At 32.7% G+C, this 19,174-nt stretch overlaps 1 protein-coding gene across 1 annotated transcript; it reads left to right on the top strand.

Annotated features, from left to right (window-relative positions):
- Positions 1-12,045: 12,045 nt before the first annotated feature.
- Positions 12,046-17,295, top strand: LHCA6 (PSI type II chlorophyll a/b-binding protein (Lhca2*1)). The gene is made up of 5 exons (XM_016333567.3): positions 12,046-12,361; positions 12,469-12,633; positions 12,785-12,822; positions 14,176-14,690; positions 17,031-17,295. The coding sequence occupies exons 1-5, from the start codon at positions 12,309-12,311 to the stop codon at positions 17,046-17,048; spliced, it is 789 nt and encodes a 262-aa protein (XP_016189053.1). The 5' UTR covers positions 12,046-12,308; the 3' UTR covers positions 17,049-17,295.
- The last annotated feature ends 1,879 nt before the right edge of the window (positions 17,296-19,174 follow it).

The raw sequence follows: 19,174 nt of genomic DNA, 5'->3' as shown, positions 1-19,174 counted from the left end.
AGCACGCCCCCCTCTAGATACCTGGACAACCCCTTTCCGGTTGATCTTGAGAAGTACCCGGCGTTGCCTAAGATACCAGAGTACAAGCCAAAGATGCCATATCCTCAGAGGCTTCAAAAGGAGACCAAGGACGGACAGTTTTCAAAGTTCTTTGAAGTCTTTAGAAAATTGCAAATCAATATTCTTTTTACTGAGGTTTTAGAGCAAAAGCCTCTCTATGTCAAGTTCATGAAGGAATTACTTTCCAACAAGAGGACTTTAAAGGGAGATAAGACAGTGGTCCTGACCAAGAAATGTAGTGCTATAATTCAGAGTAACTTGCCAAAGAAGATGCCAGATCCAGGAAGCTTTCAAATTCCATGCACCATTAGGAGCACAACCTTTGAGAAAGTCTTGTGTGATCTAGGTGCAAGCATCAATTTAATGTCCTTGTCTGTGATGAAGAAGTTGCAAATCAAAGAGGCACAACCAACAAGGATAGCATTACAAATGGTGGACAAATTTCTGAAACATGCACATGGAATAGTGGAGAATATCTTGGTCAAGATGGGAAAGTTCTTCCTCCCAGCAGACTTTGTGATTCTTGACATGGGCGAGAATGAAAATGCCTCTATAATCCTAGGAAGACTATTCCTAGCCACTGGGAGAGCTCTGATTTATGTGGAAGAAGGTGAATTAGTGCTTAGAGTACATAATGAACAATTGTCCTTTCATGTCGTCAAAACTATGCATTTATCAGGCGGAGAGAAAAAGTACATGCAGACTGAGCTTATTGTTCCAAACCTTCAAGAACCTCCTGATAATGCACAACAAGGTTTACAGTTCAAGCCTCCTTTGGTGGGAATAAACACAATTCTCCCTGATATCAAACCTAAGTTTGGTTTTGGGTGTCCATCATCCACCAAGGAGGAAGTTCCCAAGAGGAAAGTACCCAGGGGATGGAGAAATGATGAGTAGATATTTTATACGCTTTTTGGCATCATTTTCATATAGTTTTTAGTAGTTTTTGTTTAGTTTTTATTGAGTTTTTATAGGTTTTAGTGTTAAATTCATATTTTTGGATTCTACTATGAATTTTTGTATTTTTGTATAATTTCAGGTATTTTCTGGCTGAAATTGAGGAGCTAGAGCAGAAGTCTGATTCAGAGACAGAGAAAGCACTGCAGATGCTGTTCGGATCTGACCTGTCTGCACTCGAAAGAGCTTTTCTGGAGCTACAGAAGTCCAATGGAGCACTCTTAACCGCTATGGAAAGCTGACTTCTAGAGCTTTTCAGCAATATATAATAGTCTATACTTTGCTTCGGATTAGAAGGCCCAAAACTGGCGTCCAACGCCAGCTACCTGCCCCCTTCCAGGCGTCCAGCGCCCAAAGAGCAGAGATCAATGTCCAAACGCCTAAAGAGGATCTCCTAGCTGGCATTCCATGCCCAAGAGACCTCATAGCACGTGGATTTCATCAAAGGTCAGCCTAAACACTCACTAGTGGGCCCCAAAAGTGGATTTTAGCACTAAATAGACTATTCTACCCTTACTAGTCATCTGTTTAGTATTTAAAGTGTATTTTACATAATCATAAAAGAAGAATCAAGGACTTTATGATATTTTCGAGTTTTACATTGTATTTTACTTCAGTATGAGTTTCTAAACCTCCTAGGTTGACGGGAGGAGCCCTGCTGAGTCCTATGAATTAATAAAAGTATTACTGTTTCTTCTCTGATCCGTGTTTTATCTGTTTTTAAGATGTATATCCGATCTTCATCATGGTGAATAGGATGATCGAACAATCAGCTCTGTTCATCACACTAAGATGAACGTGCCTAACAAACACCCGCGTCTACTTGGGTTCGTGTGAATACGTGACTGGAAAGTACGAGCCAACAGCTATGTTTATACATCTCTCAGACGGTTATTCTACAACTTCATTGGGGAGATTAGGGTCTCCATAGTATAGGCTAGAATCCAAAGAAGCAGCGTTCTTTGATCCGGAAGATTCGACCTTGTCTGTGGCGCTTTGAGTAGGATCGCTAGGAGAATGACTTGCTAGCACTTCACCCTTCGTCAGATTGGATGACCACGGCCAATAGCGTTCAATCTGTAGCAGAGGAGATCAATGACCATGGCCCATGGCGTTGATCACATACAGCCTACCGTAGAAGAAGATCACTCACAAGCAGAGAAGACAGTAATACCAGAGTTAATTCAGAAAGGCAAAGCAACTCCAATCCTTTAACATATCGCTATTGCTGATTCCAAAAATCCTAATACAATTCCATATCCAACAACCTTCTGATCTGCCTGACTAAGACCTGCAAGATAACCATAGATTGCTTCAAACTACAATCCTCGTGGGATCGACCCTGACTCACTTAGGGATTACTTGGACAACTCAGTACAATTGTTGGTACAACAGTATGAAAGTGTGGGGATTCGTGCTACCAAGAAACAAAAAGATCTCCACTAAAGGCTTCTTTCCAGGGTTAAAAGTGGTGTTAGGTCATAATCCAGTGTTACCTCAAATAGTGAATAAAATCCTCTCTCTTGAGCATATTGAGCTACTTCATGGGAACACAGGAAAAAGATTCACAGTGAGAGGGGAGGAGTTGAAGCACTATGATCAAGCTCCACTTTAGTAACAATCAACTGTCAAGCTAGTGATGTTAAAGAAGCACTTGTTAGGAGGCAACCCAATTCTTAGTATCCTTTGATTTTATGTTCAGTTTGATTTTCATTTATTTATGATTCTTATTCATAGTTTTTCTTGGTTTAATTATGTTTGTGGTCATGCAAGGTGCTTAAAACAGGGACAAGAAGAATCTGAAAGAAGAATAGAACACCCTGGAGAGAATTTTATTCGAGTGCTTTGGCGCTAAATGCCAGGATGGGAGTTCAGCGCTAGAAATGAAACAAACTTCAAGGAGCTCTCTGTTGGGTGGCACTAAATGCCAGGTTGGGTGTTTAGTGCCAAGGAGCATGAAAATCGATATGTTTTTACATTTTTTTGGGCGCTAAATGTGGACCTGGGCGTTTAGTGCCTGAAAAGGAATCAAGGGTGGTGGCGTTAAATACCAGGTGGACATTTAACGCCCTGAATGGTACACATCCCAAGACACAACCATGCCTCACAGGGCGTTTAGTGACAGTCCTCATCCCCAGATTTATTATAATTGCAAAAAAAAATTTGAAAAGAACACTGGCGCTAAATGCCAGGATGGGCGCTTAACGCCCTAAATGGCACATATTGCGAAGCGCTATGGCACTAAATGCCAGAGCTGGAGTTTAGCGCCAGTAGCACAGAAACGGCTAGAAAGGAAGGGGTTTCAAAATTTGGAACGGTCAAAACCATATCCCCACCCCATCCTCCTATCAAATCTCATCAAATCCCCCCCCCCCATTAACTTCAATACCATTCCCCATATACCAACCACCTACCAACTTACCCTCTCTTTTCCTTCCATCACCATTAATCCCACATTCAATATTTTTTCCACCTTTCCCCTTCACTAACCGAAACCCAACTCTCCCATTTCCTATATAAACCCCTCTTTACCAACATTTTTACCACAACTATATCACCCACTTCACCTCTTCTCCCATATTCACTATTCTTATTTCTATTACCCCTTTTACCATCAACATTTTTCCTTCTCTTCATCCTATTCTCCCCTTTCTACTTTAAATTTTTATTCTTATTATTGTTATTATTTTTCTAATCATCACCATATTTTTCTTCCTCTATTTTGTCATCATCCATATGGCACCAAAAATTTGATGTTAGGGCACTTCACTTTTCTATTTTGTCATCATTCATATGGCACCAAAAATTAGAAAATCCTCTTCAAAGAAGAGAGAGGAGAAGGCTCCTGCAATTGGTCCTTTTGATGTGAACTGGTTTAGCTCCAAGACACACGAGGATCAATTTAATGAGATTGTGAGCAAAAAGAAGGTGATCCCGGATGTGGGATTTGACGTATAGCCAGATGAATATCTGGCGATCCGGGAGTAAATTCTGAGGAGGGGTTGGGAAGTTCTGTACAACCCCGTGACTAATGTAGGCATTCTGATGGTTCGGGAGTTTTACGCCAATGCTTGGGTGACTTACAAGCATGTCAAGAGTGTCGAAGAACTGGTGCACTATGGTCCGAAGGAGGATCCTAGAGTTCGGTTTAGGGAGGGTGACGGATATACTGTAGTTACCGTTGACCAAAGATGACCCTCACTCTTACACTAGGAGGGTCAATAGTGATAAGAGGTTGGACCAGATCCTCACTGACATATGCCTCCTCGGAGTACAATGGAGGCGTGATGCTAGAAGAAAGCCATACCAGTTGAGAAGGCATGATCTGAAGCCAGTGGCTGGTGGGTGGTTGGAGTTTATTCAGTGCTCCATCATTCCTACAAGACTGGTCCGAGGTTACTATTAACCGAGCTTTGAAGATTCATTGCATCATGCTCGATAATGAAGTAGAGGTATATCGTGTGATTCCGCAAGAGTTGTACGACATAGCCGCGAAGGCCTCCACTTTTGCTAAACTGGCCTTTTCCCACCTCATCTTCTATGTATGTGAGGCCGCTCGAGTCTGCATCTATCGAGATACTCCTATTGACATCGATAGGCCGATCACTAGGAGGGGTATAGAGTACGCGAAGGAGTATACCCGAGCACCGCCTCAGGAGCAAGTTTCTCCTCCTTAGCCGGAGCAGCCTAAGATATCTCAGGGATATTATTTTCTCCATGGGACTATTGGAATCAACTGACAGCATCTATTGGGCAGCTGACATCATCTATTGATTAGCTGAAAATCGATCATAAGGGCCATTCTGCCCTTTTCCAACAGCCGGTAGAGGAACAGCAGAGCCAGAGGCAAGATATGGATGAGCTGAGGCACGACTTTGGAGCTTAGAGAGGATTCCCGGGAGGTAGCGGCCACCATGACTGAGGTGGTTAAGTTTTTTATCTATTATATTCCTTATTTTCTGTTTTTTAGTATTATGTCTTGTTTTCTGTTATCTGTTTTGAAGCCTTTGCATGAGTAGTAGTATTATTTGTTCTTCTAGTTCAGTTGATTTATTTGGTAATTTATGCTTATTTTGAAAAGTGTCTCATGTATTTCCCACTGAGTTTAAAAAATAAAAAAAAAAGAAAGAAGTAGTATAATACATGAGATTTGAGTTATATATTCTGAGATGTCTTAATTACTTTGATGTGGTGGTATCATTTGTGATTCTGAATGTATAAAGTAAATAGTGCATAATTGATATTGAAGTTAAGAATGTTGATTCTTGAGGTATAGGAATTTAGAGAAGTGTTATGAATTCTCTAAAATAAACAAGAAGTTAATCCTTGAAGCAAAACAAACAGCAAAAAAAAAGAATATAAAAAAAAAGGTCTAAAGCTCTGAGCATTAATGGCTAGGAAGGTCAAATATGATTAAAATCTCAAAGAGTTATTTTCCTAACCATATGCTTGTGGTGAAAATGTGTCAAGTAATCTTTGAGACAGAGCACTAAGAGTCGAGATCAAGTGCAATTACAGAGTATGCCAAAGGCTCTGAGCATCACCGACTGGGAGGAATTAAAAAGGAAAAAAAATTAGAACTCCAAGAGTTCCCCAGTTAAGTGTTTGTGGTGTTTCTGTGTTAAGTCAAGCTTGAAACAAAATATTTAGAGTCACGGCTAGGCTCAAGATGCAAAGCACCAAAGAAAAAATAAGAAAAAACTGTGTTCAAGGATTAATGAGAACTTAAAGAGGAAGAGAATCCATAATATCATTCGAGTTCTAGTTCTGAAAAATAGTAACATCTCTGAGCTTCAAAGGATAGTGAGATGTCGAAACTATTTAGGATCACAATATCATTAACCTCACTCAGTAAATGGACAGGATAATATTAGTTGTTGTTTGTTGTAGTCATAATATCACAGTGTCATTAACCCCACTTATTAAGCTAGCTAGTCAAAATATTAGTTGTTGTTTGTTGTTGTAGTGTTGTGTTGTGTATTAAATCATTTTTGGTTAAACTTTGAAAATAATTTATAAAGATTGGGGATAATATAATACTCTCTCTCTCTCTCTCTCTCTCTCTCTCTCTCTCTCTCTCTCTCTCTCCCTCTCTCTCTTATTGCACAGTAGTTGATTGTTAGAAGACTAATTTGTGTGTTCGCTCAGATATTTTTGGTCCAATTCCTTCAATTTTTTGCTTGGAGTTCAGGTTAGTGCAATTCTAGTGTTGTAAACTTTATTGATTTCTGGGGTATTGTATGATAAATAAAATATTGCTTGTATTGTGTTGTTGTTTGTATTGCATTGAAAACATTGATATGGTTAAATATTGATAGGGTATTGTATGATAAATGAATGTTGCTTGTGTTGGATGATTTATAGGAACTAAAATTATCGAATTCGTAAGAAATATCTTGGCACCATCGAGTGTGGATGTATGATAGGTTGAATCCAATAAGAGGAGGTATTAAACCTGAGTTTTATGACAAGGTTGAGGAGTTTATAGAAATGACTAGTAAGTTAGATGTTGTGAAGTCAGAAAAAAAGTGTAGATGCCCATGCGTTAAGTGTAGATGCACAAACTATAAAAAGTTTGGAGATTACAGAGATCATCAAGAAACGATATGATAAATTGTACAAAAAGTTTGGAGATGTCCCTCTTCTGACAAAAAAGCTTTGGGTTAAGGAGTGGAAGGTAAAAGTAACATATATATCATACACATCATATAAATTATTCTATGAACAAGATTATTTTCTTATGAATATTGTTATGTGGCAACTTAATTATAATTATGTTCATGTTGATGTTTGCATGATACTAGACATGAATGAGAATTTTGTTGGATTGAATTTAAAATGTGATTGATTGCAAAATAAGAATTTTGTTTTTATTATATGGTTGGGGATGGCACACTGACACGTGAGTGTGAATGAAAGGGGGTGGATGAGCATGGGTCAATTTTGTTGTTATTGGGAGTGTCAATTTAAATAGGAAAGGGAAATTAAACTGCTTACGGGTGAAAGATGTCTCTCAAAATTTTAAAAAGTAGTATTATATTTCACAGCCGGAAGGGGATGATGATTTGTGAATTGTGAATACTCCAGCTTAGGAACACAAACACAGAGGTGATGAGGGTGATGTTGATCTCATAATAAATAGAATCAATTTCTCACCAGCAGGAGGGTGTTGTGGGTTTCCATTTAGGGGATGATTCCCTTGCCTTGTCTGTAAGTAGCAACTTGATGAGTATGGGAAGGATAGATGGATTTAAATTCTTATATCATAATATCCTTTTTATGTGCAGAGCCACTTTCTTATTGATGATGATGATGATGAAGTTTTTTAGAGGGCTTTCAAGTATATGACAAGTAAGCGATTTAGCCAAATGATGTCAGATATTCGTGAAGGTACCCACGAATGGTTAATTCCTGCTTACAAAAAGGTGTTAAAAAGGTACTGAAAACAGATGAGAAATGAAAAAATATAAGAAAAAAAGCAAGGGAGAATCGAGCGTCACTCTTAGGTGGTTCTATCTATTGCGGTGGTTCTATTCCATTGAGCTCAACTATAGAGAGGATGGTAACATAATTTAAGTGGCTTTAGATCTTATTTAATAGACATCTATTTATGTAAAAAAAATTTTATTTTGTGTTTTATGTGAAACAGAAGAAGCAATTAAGCTGTACACCAATCCACGAGGAAGTCTTCAAGGAAATCTACACACTTAAAGCTCTCAAGACACTCATGTGAGATATAGCATAAATGTTAAATCATTAATAATATTTATCTATCAAGTCAAGTACATAACAACATATTATAAACTTATTATAAACTAATGATTATGGATCCTCACACAAGAACCTACTGTCACTTGAATATTTATGTACACACATGCATGTATGTATATATGCAACTAGGAATGCTTAATTAGTTTAGGGTGTGATTAAGTGAAAGATGACTTGTTAAATTAATAGTTTAATTAGTGGATTGATTTGAGAGGGGAGAGCAAGAAGAGGAAAAGGAAGTGGTGAAAGAATATTAATTAAATTAGTGGAGAGATTGGCATCAAAGAGAGAGAAGGTAATTGATTTTGTCTCCCAAAATAAAACCTATCTTCTTCTGAATTTGATGCAATTTTTTTTCTAGCAAGTTGTATTTGATGTCATAAAAATATACATGTTTATGGTTTGTCTCATACTGTATTGTACTAAATCTAAAGTGATAATAAGAATATTTGAATAATTTTTTGGTAGACATAATAGAGTTTATTCAGTTTAATAATTTATCTCTCATTCAATAAATATTTTTAATTTGAAATCATTAAGTCATAAGTACTGTATTATTGTGAAATAGTGTACTATATTATTTGAAACTTGATTTATATAATTGATATAATCATTGTGCAACAGGAGAATTTTATAAAAAAGTTGACAAAAGTTCAGGTCCAATATGCCGAGGCTCAAGCACAGGGAATGAAGCTACCACCAATTGATGAAGACTTGATTTGGGAGGAAGTGTGTGGTGGGAAAAAGAAGAATCGAGTTTACGAAAAAGGGGCATTCTTTTCTAGCTCTATCAAGTCTGGAACCACTTCTGTCAATTCTGTAACTTGAAAAGCATCTAAAAATAAAAATTTCGTTCCTGATTTGCGAGAACAGATTCATAATCTCAATGAAGAACTTTTTAGCGTGTTACTCAACAAACAGATGAGCGTATTAGTAAGTTGTTAAATACACGCTTGGCTTCTTTGGAAAAGACTTAAAAGAAGTTAGAAAAGTTAGAACGAGCAATTGGAAAGGCCAAAAAGAAAAAGGTGAAACAAAAAAGATGGAATGAGGCTTATGTTACTATTACGAGAAGGTTAGAGCGTTAAGTAGTTCCAATATTGTTCCATTACCACCGCCAGCGCCACCACCCTCAATCTCTTCGGATGAGGACTATGATGATGATGAGGATGAAGATGACACTGAAGACTATAGCTAATAATTTTAGTATGGTTGAACAATATAATCAGTATTATAGTTGATGTATGAATACACTTTGTTTATGCTTTGAATTATATTGACTTGCTTGTTTATAATACTTTTCTTTTAGTTGGATAATACGATGAATTTGTTTATTTTTTGAAATATTATAAATATTCGAATACAAATTAGATAAAAATTTGTATTTATTAAATTTATATTTATTTTGTATGAAAACAAGTTTATTTTGCAACGAAAAAATCTAAAAAAAAAATATTTTACTTTACTGACGGATTTACAAACGAATTTTCTGTCTGTATCCAGAGTTTGGAATGGTTTTCCACGGTTGTAATTACCGACAAAAAATATGTTGCTAATTACCGACGAAAAATCCGTCGAAAAATCTGTCTCTAATACCGACGAAAAATCTGTTGGAAAGTTTGACGTTCCAGGAAAATGGAGGGGAGAATTTATCGAGGGATAATCTGTTGGTAACTGGTAAAAATTTGTCGGTAAATAATTTCCGACGAGGCTTTTACAGAGAGACAAAATTCGTCGGTAATTTTGTCGGTAACCAAAAATTCATTTGTAATAAAGACCAAATTTGTTTGTAAATCTGTTTGTATCAGGCAATTTTCTAGTTGTATCTCCTCACGAGAAATTCAGACGGCGGCACCTCAGCATAAGAACAAGTCAGACGCTGCTTCATAAGGAGTCTGAACCTCACGTTCAGGCCCAAATCAACGTTTCAGGTAACCTTCGAATTGGATTTCATTAAATGAAAATTCAAAGTTATTATAAAAGAAGAGTATTGATAGATTATAATAAATATAAAATATACTAGACGTTATCAGTACATAAATAAATAAATATATTTTTAATATACAATATTTTAAATGAGAAATATAATTTTTTACTTATCAAGATCAATTATCATGCAATAAATTTTTTATAATATTAAAAAATTATATTAAAATAATATTTTAAATTGTAACATAAAAATATAAAATAATAAAATTTTATTTTATATTACTTAAAAAATAATTAAATTATTATATTAAAATTTTATTAATTTATTTTGTTAAAAATATTATTATATAATATAAATTTTTATTAAAATATTTATAAAAATATCATTTATTCAAAATATTACATATAATACATGAAAACGTTGAGTTTTTATTTTTTTAAATTTTAAGAAAAAAACTATTTGAATAAAAAATAAAAAAATACACATATTTTTATGAAAAAAACACGTTGAAAAATAGATAAATAAATAAATAAATAAACTATAAGACGCAACGTAGCAACAAATTATATGGGACTTTTAAATATTTTTTTATTTTCTTTCTTCTAAATTAAATCTTTATACATAGTTTATATGTTGTTTCTTTTTAAAAAATTAATAGAATATTAACCTGAATAAGTTTATATCCAAATTTTTTGATGTTGTACTAATCTAATGTCATCTCAGGTATTACCTACTCAGAGGGACGTGAAAGGATATCTGCCATATACAGATTATGAATGAACAAGTAAGACAGAAGATAATGAATGGATTGTCTATGGAGATTGGTGATGGGAGACGAACTCGTTTTTGGGAGAATGCCTGGTTACGTGGTGGGCCCTTGAAAGATGTGTTTCCGAGATTCTTCTCGGTTTCAAACCAAAGAGGATCCGTTATAGGGGATTGTGGGTTCTGAGACGGGTTAGAGTGGAGGTGAAATTTTCAATGGAGGCGAGAGTTATTCCAATGGGAGTTGGACCTACTAAACCAGTTGCATGAAACATTAAGACTGGTTAATCTCGTATATGACAGAGAGGATAGAGTGGTGTGAAAGTTTGATAAACAGTGTGTATTTTCTACTAACTCTTTTGTGCAGGAATTGCAGGTGAAATTGCTTCCGGAGGATATAGCGAGTTTCAGCTTTATTAGGACAGTTTGGAAGGGTCTAGTTCCACCAAGAGTTGAATTGTTTATCTGGTTTGCCTTGACTGAAAGGGTCAATACAAAGGAAAGGTTGAGTCGGTTGGGAGTGGTTAACCAAGAAGAGGTGGTCTTTGTGTTGTGTAATAAAAGTGTTGAATCTTGTCACCACTTGTTTCTTGTTTGTGAATTTTCTTGGCAGGTTTGGTGTGCTTGGCTATCTTTTGTTGGAAGTAGGACTGGAAATGAGTCAAGCCAACTCATGAGCCAGCTTGAGCTCGACTCGTTAACAGCTCGATAAGCTAAGCTCGTGAGCTGGTAAGCCAAGCTTGAGCCTGAAATTGAGCTCATAAATTAAATGAGCCGAGTTTGAGCTTGGTTAAGCTCAACTCATTAGCTCGTGAGCTGGTTCGATTATATATATATATATAACAATCTTAATTATTTAATATTTATATTTATTTTTTACATATAATTTTAATATAGGACATAAACAAAAAATTTATAATTTATTGATAGATAAACAATATATAAAATTGATCTTTTCAAATATTTTTAAAAATATATAAGTTATAATTTATTGATATAAAATTATAGATTATGTATTTATGTTTCTCTTATTTGAGCCAGCTCGTGAGCTATTGGTGAGCCGAGCTTGAGCTTAAAAAATAAGCTCGATTGTTAATGAGTCGAGCCGTGAGCCAAGCTCAATTTTCGTGAGCCGAGCTTGAGCTTGGTCTAGCTCGGCTCAACTCGGCTCACTTCCAACCCTAGTTAAAAGGCAATGGTCATGCTCAGGAACGCTAAAAGAACATTTTCAGAGTTGGATTGAGTCATCAACAAGCAAGCAGGAGCGCAAAAGGTGAATGGTATCTTTCTGTGCTATTATCTGAAATATCTGGTTTGAAAGGAATCTGAAGATCTTTCAGAATAAAGGAAAAGAGATTGACGATATTATCCACCAGTCTTTCATGAAGTTTAAGGAGTGATTAGGTGTGGATCCCTTCTGTTATTGATGGTAATGCCGAAGATGACAAGAGAAATCATGTAACTTGTAATTTTGCTTATTAAATTATGCCTTTAACTGGTGGTCTTTCTGTTTCTTTGCTTCCATTGCTCCATTTGTTGTGTTGAGCTTTTTCATTCAACAAAAAAAAAATTGTTCGTTCTTATTTAGTTATTTTTCCGGACTTGAGTACCAGGTCCCGTGAACTCTTTTATCCTAGCCACGTGTCATTTTGAAATATCATTGGCCATAGGTTGCAAATCTTCTTCCCAAGAAAATATCACAAGTTATCCATCATCATCATCATCCAGGGGCAGATATAGCAGATAAAGTGAGATAATAGAAAGAGTATGAAAACCAAAACAGTGGCTTTGTTCCCTTCTATTCTCAAAATAAAATTTGACATAATTCATGGTCATGGCCCTATCCATTTCCTCCACTGCATTATCAAGTCTTCCAAGCAGGTATACTAATAATCTAATTAATTCAATTGGTAACATTTAAGTGTGCTCATTATTTTTCCAGAGATTATTCTAATAGTGCATAGTTGCTATTTTTGTTTTATATGAAGAGAGATACGGCAAAAGGTTGTTCATCATGAAAGAACAACGACGTTGTTTCCAAGAACAATTCTAACAAATGCAACAAAAGGAGTGTCAAGTGTGTGTGAACCACTTCCTCCAGATAGACCATTGTGGTTTCCTGGTAGTTCCCCTCCTCAGTGGCTTGATGGCAGGTATTTAATAAAATATTTTCAAATTATACTAATTGACTTTTTATTTATTGAAAATTATGGTTTTATCTTTTAAAATATAAGTTGTTAAGAAATAAAAGCGCTATTTATCAAACAATTTAGCATAATTCGTATAATTTTCTGCCAATTGCAGTCTTCCTGGTGATTTTGGTTTTGACCCACTTGGATTAGGTAAGTCGCTTGTTTTTTCACTATGTATTTAATTTAATAATTATTATTCAATTTGTGCAAGATCGAGGATTCACTAATCTATATTTTCCGGTAATATTAGGAGAAAAAAAAAATAAATTCAAATAATTTAAATTTATCTTATTTAGTATTTATTTATTACAATATTAAATAAAATAAAAAATAATAAATTTTAACCGTGTTTAGCTAATATTTTGTTGCACGTTCAATCTTTTTGAACATTAGACTTTTTGTTTGGCATTCTTTTCTCTAAACGCAAACACGATTTCTTTTGCGTTTTTGTTCAATGGTTAAATTGAAAGAAATGGAAGAAATTTAATTTTTTTATTAATTTTACCACTTGTATTTTTTTTTTTTGGTCATATTTTATAAACAAATATTTTTTTATATTATTATTTTTAGTATTCTTTTTTAAGTTTTAATTTTTTATTAATTTTTTTTATTTTCTTATTCATGAATATTTTTTTTAGAGTTTTTTTTTAATGTTCTCTAATGCATATTATTGTATTTTTTTAATAGAATTTTTAATATTCATTGTTCATGTAATTTTTTAATAATTTTATTAATACATTTTTTTATGAAATTTTGTTATTTTTTATTTGGCTTTGTATAATTTCTATTATATGTTCTTGAATTAGTATATATATTATTGTTATTTTTTTAAATATAAATTATTAACTTCGTTAGAAATACCAAATTAAATACAAAAATAATACTAAAAAAATACTAAAAAGTTATGACAAAAAATATTAACACATAAATACAAAAAAAATACAAATCAAAAAGTGTTACAAAAAAATATGATTTTGAATGATTCTTAATCCAAACACCACTATCGATTGCAGTATTCATCTCATGTTCATCACATTACTAATGATTCTTAAATATAGGTTTATGGTATCAAATATAGAGATTGGCATCTTAACCATCCGTTTTAATAGAGATTTCTAACAATGTAAAATGATTGGTTAAGCCGTGGTATGTTACTATATTATGACACTAATACAAACATGGATATATGTATTAAAAATTATACCGGTATAATTTTTGAATATATTTTTGTATCTAAGTAATGTGAAATTAGTCAAAAATATTTTATCTCTAATTTTATAAAGCAACTAATTCCTTCTTGGTTTATAAGCATCTTGATGGGTAGGAGTAGGACAATTGGTAGGGAATATTAAAAATTTCTATATAAAGAAAAATGATGAGTCATTACAATAAAGCACAGCAAATATGATATACACTTTTGTAGGAAAAAAATACAAAAAAGTGTCTAATATTTGATTCGAAAGATAAATAGAAATAAGAGAGATATATTGTTGTTGGTGACAGGGTCGGATCCAGAGTTGTTGAAATGGTTTGCACAGGCAGAGCTAATGCACGCAAGATGGGCAATGCTTGGTGTATCAGGAATCCTGATCCCAGACCTTCTTCAAAAAATGGGCTTCCTTCACAACTTCTCTTGGTACGACGCCGCAACAAGGGAATATTTTGCGGACCCAACAACCCTCTTCATTGTCCAGATGGCCTTGATGGGCTGGGTTGAGGGTAGGAGATGGGCCGACATGCTCAACCCAGGCTCCGTTGACATTGACCTCAAGCTGCCACACATAACAAAGCCCAAGCCCGATGTTGGGTACCCCGGTGGGTTTTGGTTTGACCCAATGATGTGGGGGAGAGGCTCCCCTGAGCCCGTTATGGTCCTCAGGACTAAGGAGATCAAGAATGGTAGGCTTGCCATGCTTGCATTTGTTGGGTTTTGGTTCCAGGCTATTTATACCGGGGAAGGCCCTATTGATAACTTGATGGCTCATATCGCTGACCCCGGTCACTGCAACATTTTCTCGGTATGTATTCTTATTTTCTCTATTCTATTCACTAATTAATACTTTGATAGGTATTTATTCATGCATGTTTTATTTGTCTTATAGTTTAAAAAATAAACAATATTACAATATTAACAGTTAACATGGTAAGATCTTTAATTTCACAATTGATATATAGTTGTGATTTCAAATCTTATAAATAGCAAACTAATGCGTATTGGAAAGAGTTTGGTGTATAATGGTTCCCTTTAAAATACTCATATTTTATATATATAGATGAGAGATTTTTTATTCTAAGACTTAAATTCAAGACTAATTTTATTACACACAAATGTGATTGAAAAGAATTTGTTGTATAATTTGATTTTTGCCCCCAATATATTCTTATGTTATATGTGTATCCATAAAAAAAAAAAAATGTTCTTCATAAGACTTGCACTTAAGGCCATTCACTGTATAAAAAAAATCAAAATGCTATTTTCATTTTAAAAATATATGTATAATTTAATTTATTTTTAATATATATTTTATATTTTAATTTATATTTTATACTAATAACTAATTTTAGTAAGTAAATTTTATGTACATCTAGCAAGATTGATGAAAAAACATTGACATCTTGATTGATTTCACATTTATCATTAATATACTGATTTTAATAATAAAATTGTCCTTTATTTAGACAACGATGGAAACAAGGATGGATACAAAGGGCGAGTAGTCATCTTCGCTCTTTAAAAATTTTAAAGAATTATATTTATATATGAGATATACGTTTAAGAAAATAAAAAATTTGATAAAAAAAGAAAATAAAAAAATATTATGTAATTTAATGACTTTGTATGTATTATTTTTTATTATACGATAGATTTATATTTTAATTATTTAATTTACTAATATTTTTTACTTAACTAATTTAATTTCATACACTTTTTTATACTTTTTAAATTAATTTTTATATATTCATTTATATATATTTTTTTAAAATGCATTTGCTTTTTTAATAATATTAAAATATTAACCTATTTAATATTTATATTATTATATAGAATATTAATAATGACTTTTATAGTTATATTTTAGTAATTACATTGTGTATTTTAGATGTTATTCTTTTGTAAAAAAGAATACTCACTTTTCTTCTAAATTTATATTGTTAAAAAAAATTACCTTACTTTTTTTTATCATAATTTATTTCAATTATCATTTTATTTTAAAATTTGTATTTTATATTTTATAAAGATATTGTGCCTTTTAGATAATTAATAGTTTATGATTTGTTTTTACATTATTTAAAATTTTTAAAAATACTAATTTTAATCAATAAAATACGTGATAATGGTTTAACTAAACAACCATAAATATATTAGTATCTTATAATTTTATAGTATATTTTTGGCATTATTGTTGTGTCTCTTTTATATAAATGTTATGTCAAAAATAAAATTGTAAAAAAAAAATTATAAGATTATTTTTTATTTCTATATTGATAAACTTCTTAAAAAACTCAATTTAATAACTACATATTATGTCTAAATTAATTTATATAATAAAAAATTATAATAAAAAAAAATTTTAAAAATTGTCTAAAATTCGTAGAAATTATGGTTAATTGCATGTTACTTCCATAAACTTTATGTTTTGTATGGCTGTGTGCTTTAGTATCCTAAACATTAAAATCTGCACACCAATCTTTAAAATTTTTCTAAACGTGTATTTTATCTAAATAAGGGCACTATATCCTCTTGAGACTTGAATGATTGATTTTGCGCAAATTGCATCCTCACTTTCTTAAATATGTTGATTTCCCGTCCAAAATTTTGATGAATTTGTGTTATTTTTTATGATTATTCAAAAAAGTGAGTTCAAACGAGTCAATTTGAACATTTGGAAAAATTCAATAAGTAGTACAAAACTACAAATATCATTTCTGTTTTGGTTTAAAGTACGTAGGTGTTTAAAAAAAAAAAAAAGAAAAATAATTAGAAATGTAGCATTGCTTCTCATGGACTTTGCGTAATTCAGCGGCCATCTACATATTTTAGTAAATCATCATATAGTTAACGTTAGGTTAAATTATTCTATTAATTTGCATAATTTTTTAAAATTTATAATTAAATTTTTATATTTTAAAAGTTTTTAATTAAATTTTTACATCAATTTTAAATTTATAATTAAATTTTTTTTAATAAATATTATAAAAATATTTTTAAATTTAAAATTAGTATAAAAATCTATCTAATTAAAAAATTTTAAATAATAAAAATTTAATTATAAATTTAATAAAACTATAAACACTAATAACGTTATATATCTACATAAATGGTGAGAATGGTGGTGACAAAATTTTCACATGTGCAGGCTTTCACGTCGCATTAGTGCTATGGCTTGAAAGAGAAGAATGTTATATGTATCCAGAATGAAGATGCATGGTGCTGCATCAACAATTCCATATCTCAGCTTTACACTTAATACTATAGATTTGTTATTTGTTATTTTTCTTTTCTCAGCTTTTCACATGGAGCTTTTTCCCCTGTAATGTTTAAACTAGGAATTTTCATGTATGATATTGGATTATCATTTTCTTTCGATAACATGAAACAACACATAACATCTCGTTGTCTTACACTATTAACCAAAAGCTCAAGGCTCAATTACAAGAACTAGCTAAACTAATTAACATTTCATAATTTATTAAAGAAGGAAGTCAATTAATTAAAGCACATCAGAACTAAAAAATCAGAAGAAAATTCAAAGATAGAAAGGAAGTAGATTACTGTCTGCTTCGAGATCACTGCCGAAATCGTCATGGACGGAGTAGTTGTCGGCAGAGGGAAGTGGATCCTGAAGCAACTAGGTTTTGATAATTTGTGGAGTGCAAGATGTAGTGCTGATCAAATTAGAGTTGGAGACGACACCGAAGGACTTGTAGTTCCAAGTTATGACTCCCAGGTCGTCCCAAGTGGAGTCGAGATTCGCCACTGGTTTTGTCAGTTTTGACAGAATGAAAAATTCCGACTTAAAAAGTAAAATAGGAGAGGAGAAGGATGACGGGGTGTAAAAGAGGTGGCAGAGGGTGGGAGAAATTAGGTCGAAGGAGAGGGAGAGAAGGATAGAGAGAGTTGAGGATGAGAGTAGAGGAGAGAGGGATGACAAGAAGAGTTTGAAGGAGAAGAGTATGGTGGAGAGGGAAGGGAATAAGGAGAGGATGGTGGTAGAGGTGTAATGTTTGGGGTCAAAGAGGGACCGAATTGGGTCCAGCATGGCACATACATGATAGCCTCATCAACATTGAAATAATTGAGTCATCACTAGAAATGAGTACAGAGATGACTATGGTGTTTAGAGCTCAATTTGAAAAATTATTATAGTAAAATTGGAACCTTAAAAGTCAAATTGAGTAATCCTGTAAATCTTATGGACTATTATAAAAATTTACTCAATGAAATCACAACTCACAAGTTTCATTAAGTAACCCATCTAATTACGCTTAATACGAGTCTAAATTATTTAGTATATTTACTTTACCTTTAAAATTGTTGTTGACTCTGGCTCTCTATTTCTTTTTAATTAGATTTGGATATTAATTCTATCCAATAATAACAATATAAAAGTGTGTTATGTAGTGAAGAGGTTTAAAGTAAGGTTAACAGTGATTATGGTAGTTGAATGAGATATAAGGATAAAATATTTTATTTTTGTCAGTTTAGTCTTTAAATTGATCATTATTGTAAAAGAAAAATAAGAAAGTTTGAGAAATATACTTCTATTCAAGATGTAGTGATTAGGCTAAGAGTTTAAGAAAATATGGACGTGAGATGCGATTGATGTGGATTCTAATATCAACCATTTATATTCATTTTATATTTTTCTGCATTTTATCAAGAAGATCAGCACTAAAATTTTGTTTCTCTAAAAGTCATATTTTATGATTATATGGATTAATTTATACTTTCAAAAAAATTTTAAATGAGTTTAATTTTGATGTATTGATAGTATAGATAGTATAAATAGTCATGCAATCACATCTATTTTTTTAAATGATTATTCATGTGGTTAATGAAACAAGTGATTATTTTTGCGAGTAAAATATCAAAACTGCCCATAAAAAATTATAATGCTCATAAACCTGACCGAATAAAAATTAAAACTAATTTGTAACTATGAACGATGGGTTTCATAGACAAAAGTATCCGAACCTTAAAAATTATCAAAAATTTCTAAATTACTCCTCTAATATAAACTAACCACTCTCAAACTTTAACCCTACCCTATCTACAATCTCTAATCCTCTTCATCAACAACGTCACTCTAATCTCTCAATTCCTTTTTCAAATCCTTTCCTCCTTCATCCACTCCGCCTCTTCTCCCTTCCCTCTCTACTCCTTCTTCATCCCAAGTTTAGGAATTTAGTCAAGAACGAGAGATTGCTTTTCATAATAGCTTCACACAATTTGAAGATGTATCAGTATTTCAGAGTATAATTTTCTTAGAGCGCAATAATC

Source organism: Arachis ipaensis, chromosome B3, assembly GCF_059453495.1.
Source record: "Arachis ipaensis isolate K30076 ecotype BB chromosome B3, ASM5945349v1, whole genome shotgun sequence".
Taxonomy (NCBI): domain Eukaryota; kingdom Viridiplantae; phylum Streptophyta; class Magnoliopsida; order Fabales; family Fabaceae; genus Arachis; species Arachis ipaensis.
The sequence above is the reverse complement of the archived record's forward strand: the minus strand, read 5'-3'. Positions and strand labels throughout refer to the sequence as shown.

Coding starts and splice junctions, on each gene's coding strand:
- LHCA6 (XM_016333567.3), top strand. CDS start 12,309: ATGGTCATGGCCCTATCCATTTCCTCCACTGCATTATCAAGTCTTCCA. Junction 12,362..12,468: donor TTATCAAGTCTTCCAAGCAG/GTATACTAATAA, acceptor TTTTATATGAAG/AGAGATACGGCAAAAGGTTG. Junction 12,823..14,175: donor TTTTGACCCACTTGGATTAG/GTAAGTCGCTTG, acceptor TGTTGGTGACAG/GGTCGGATCCAGAGTTGTTG.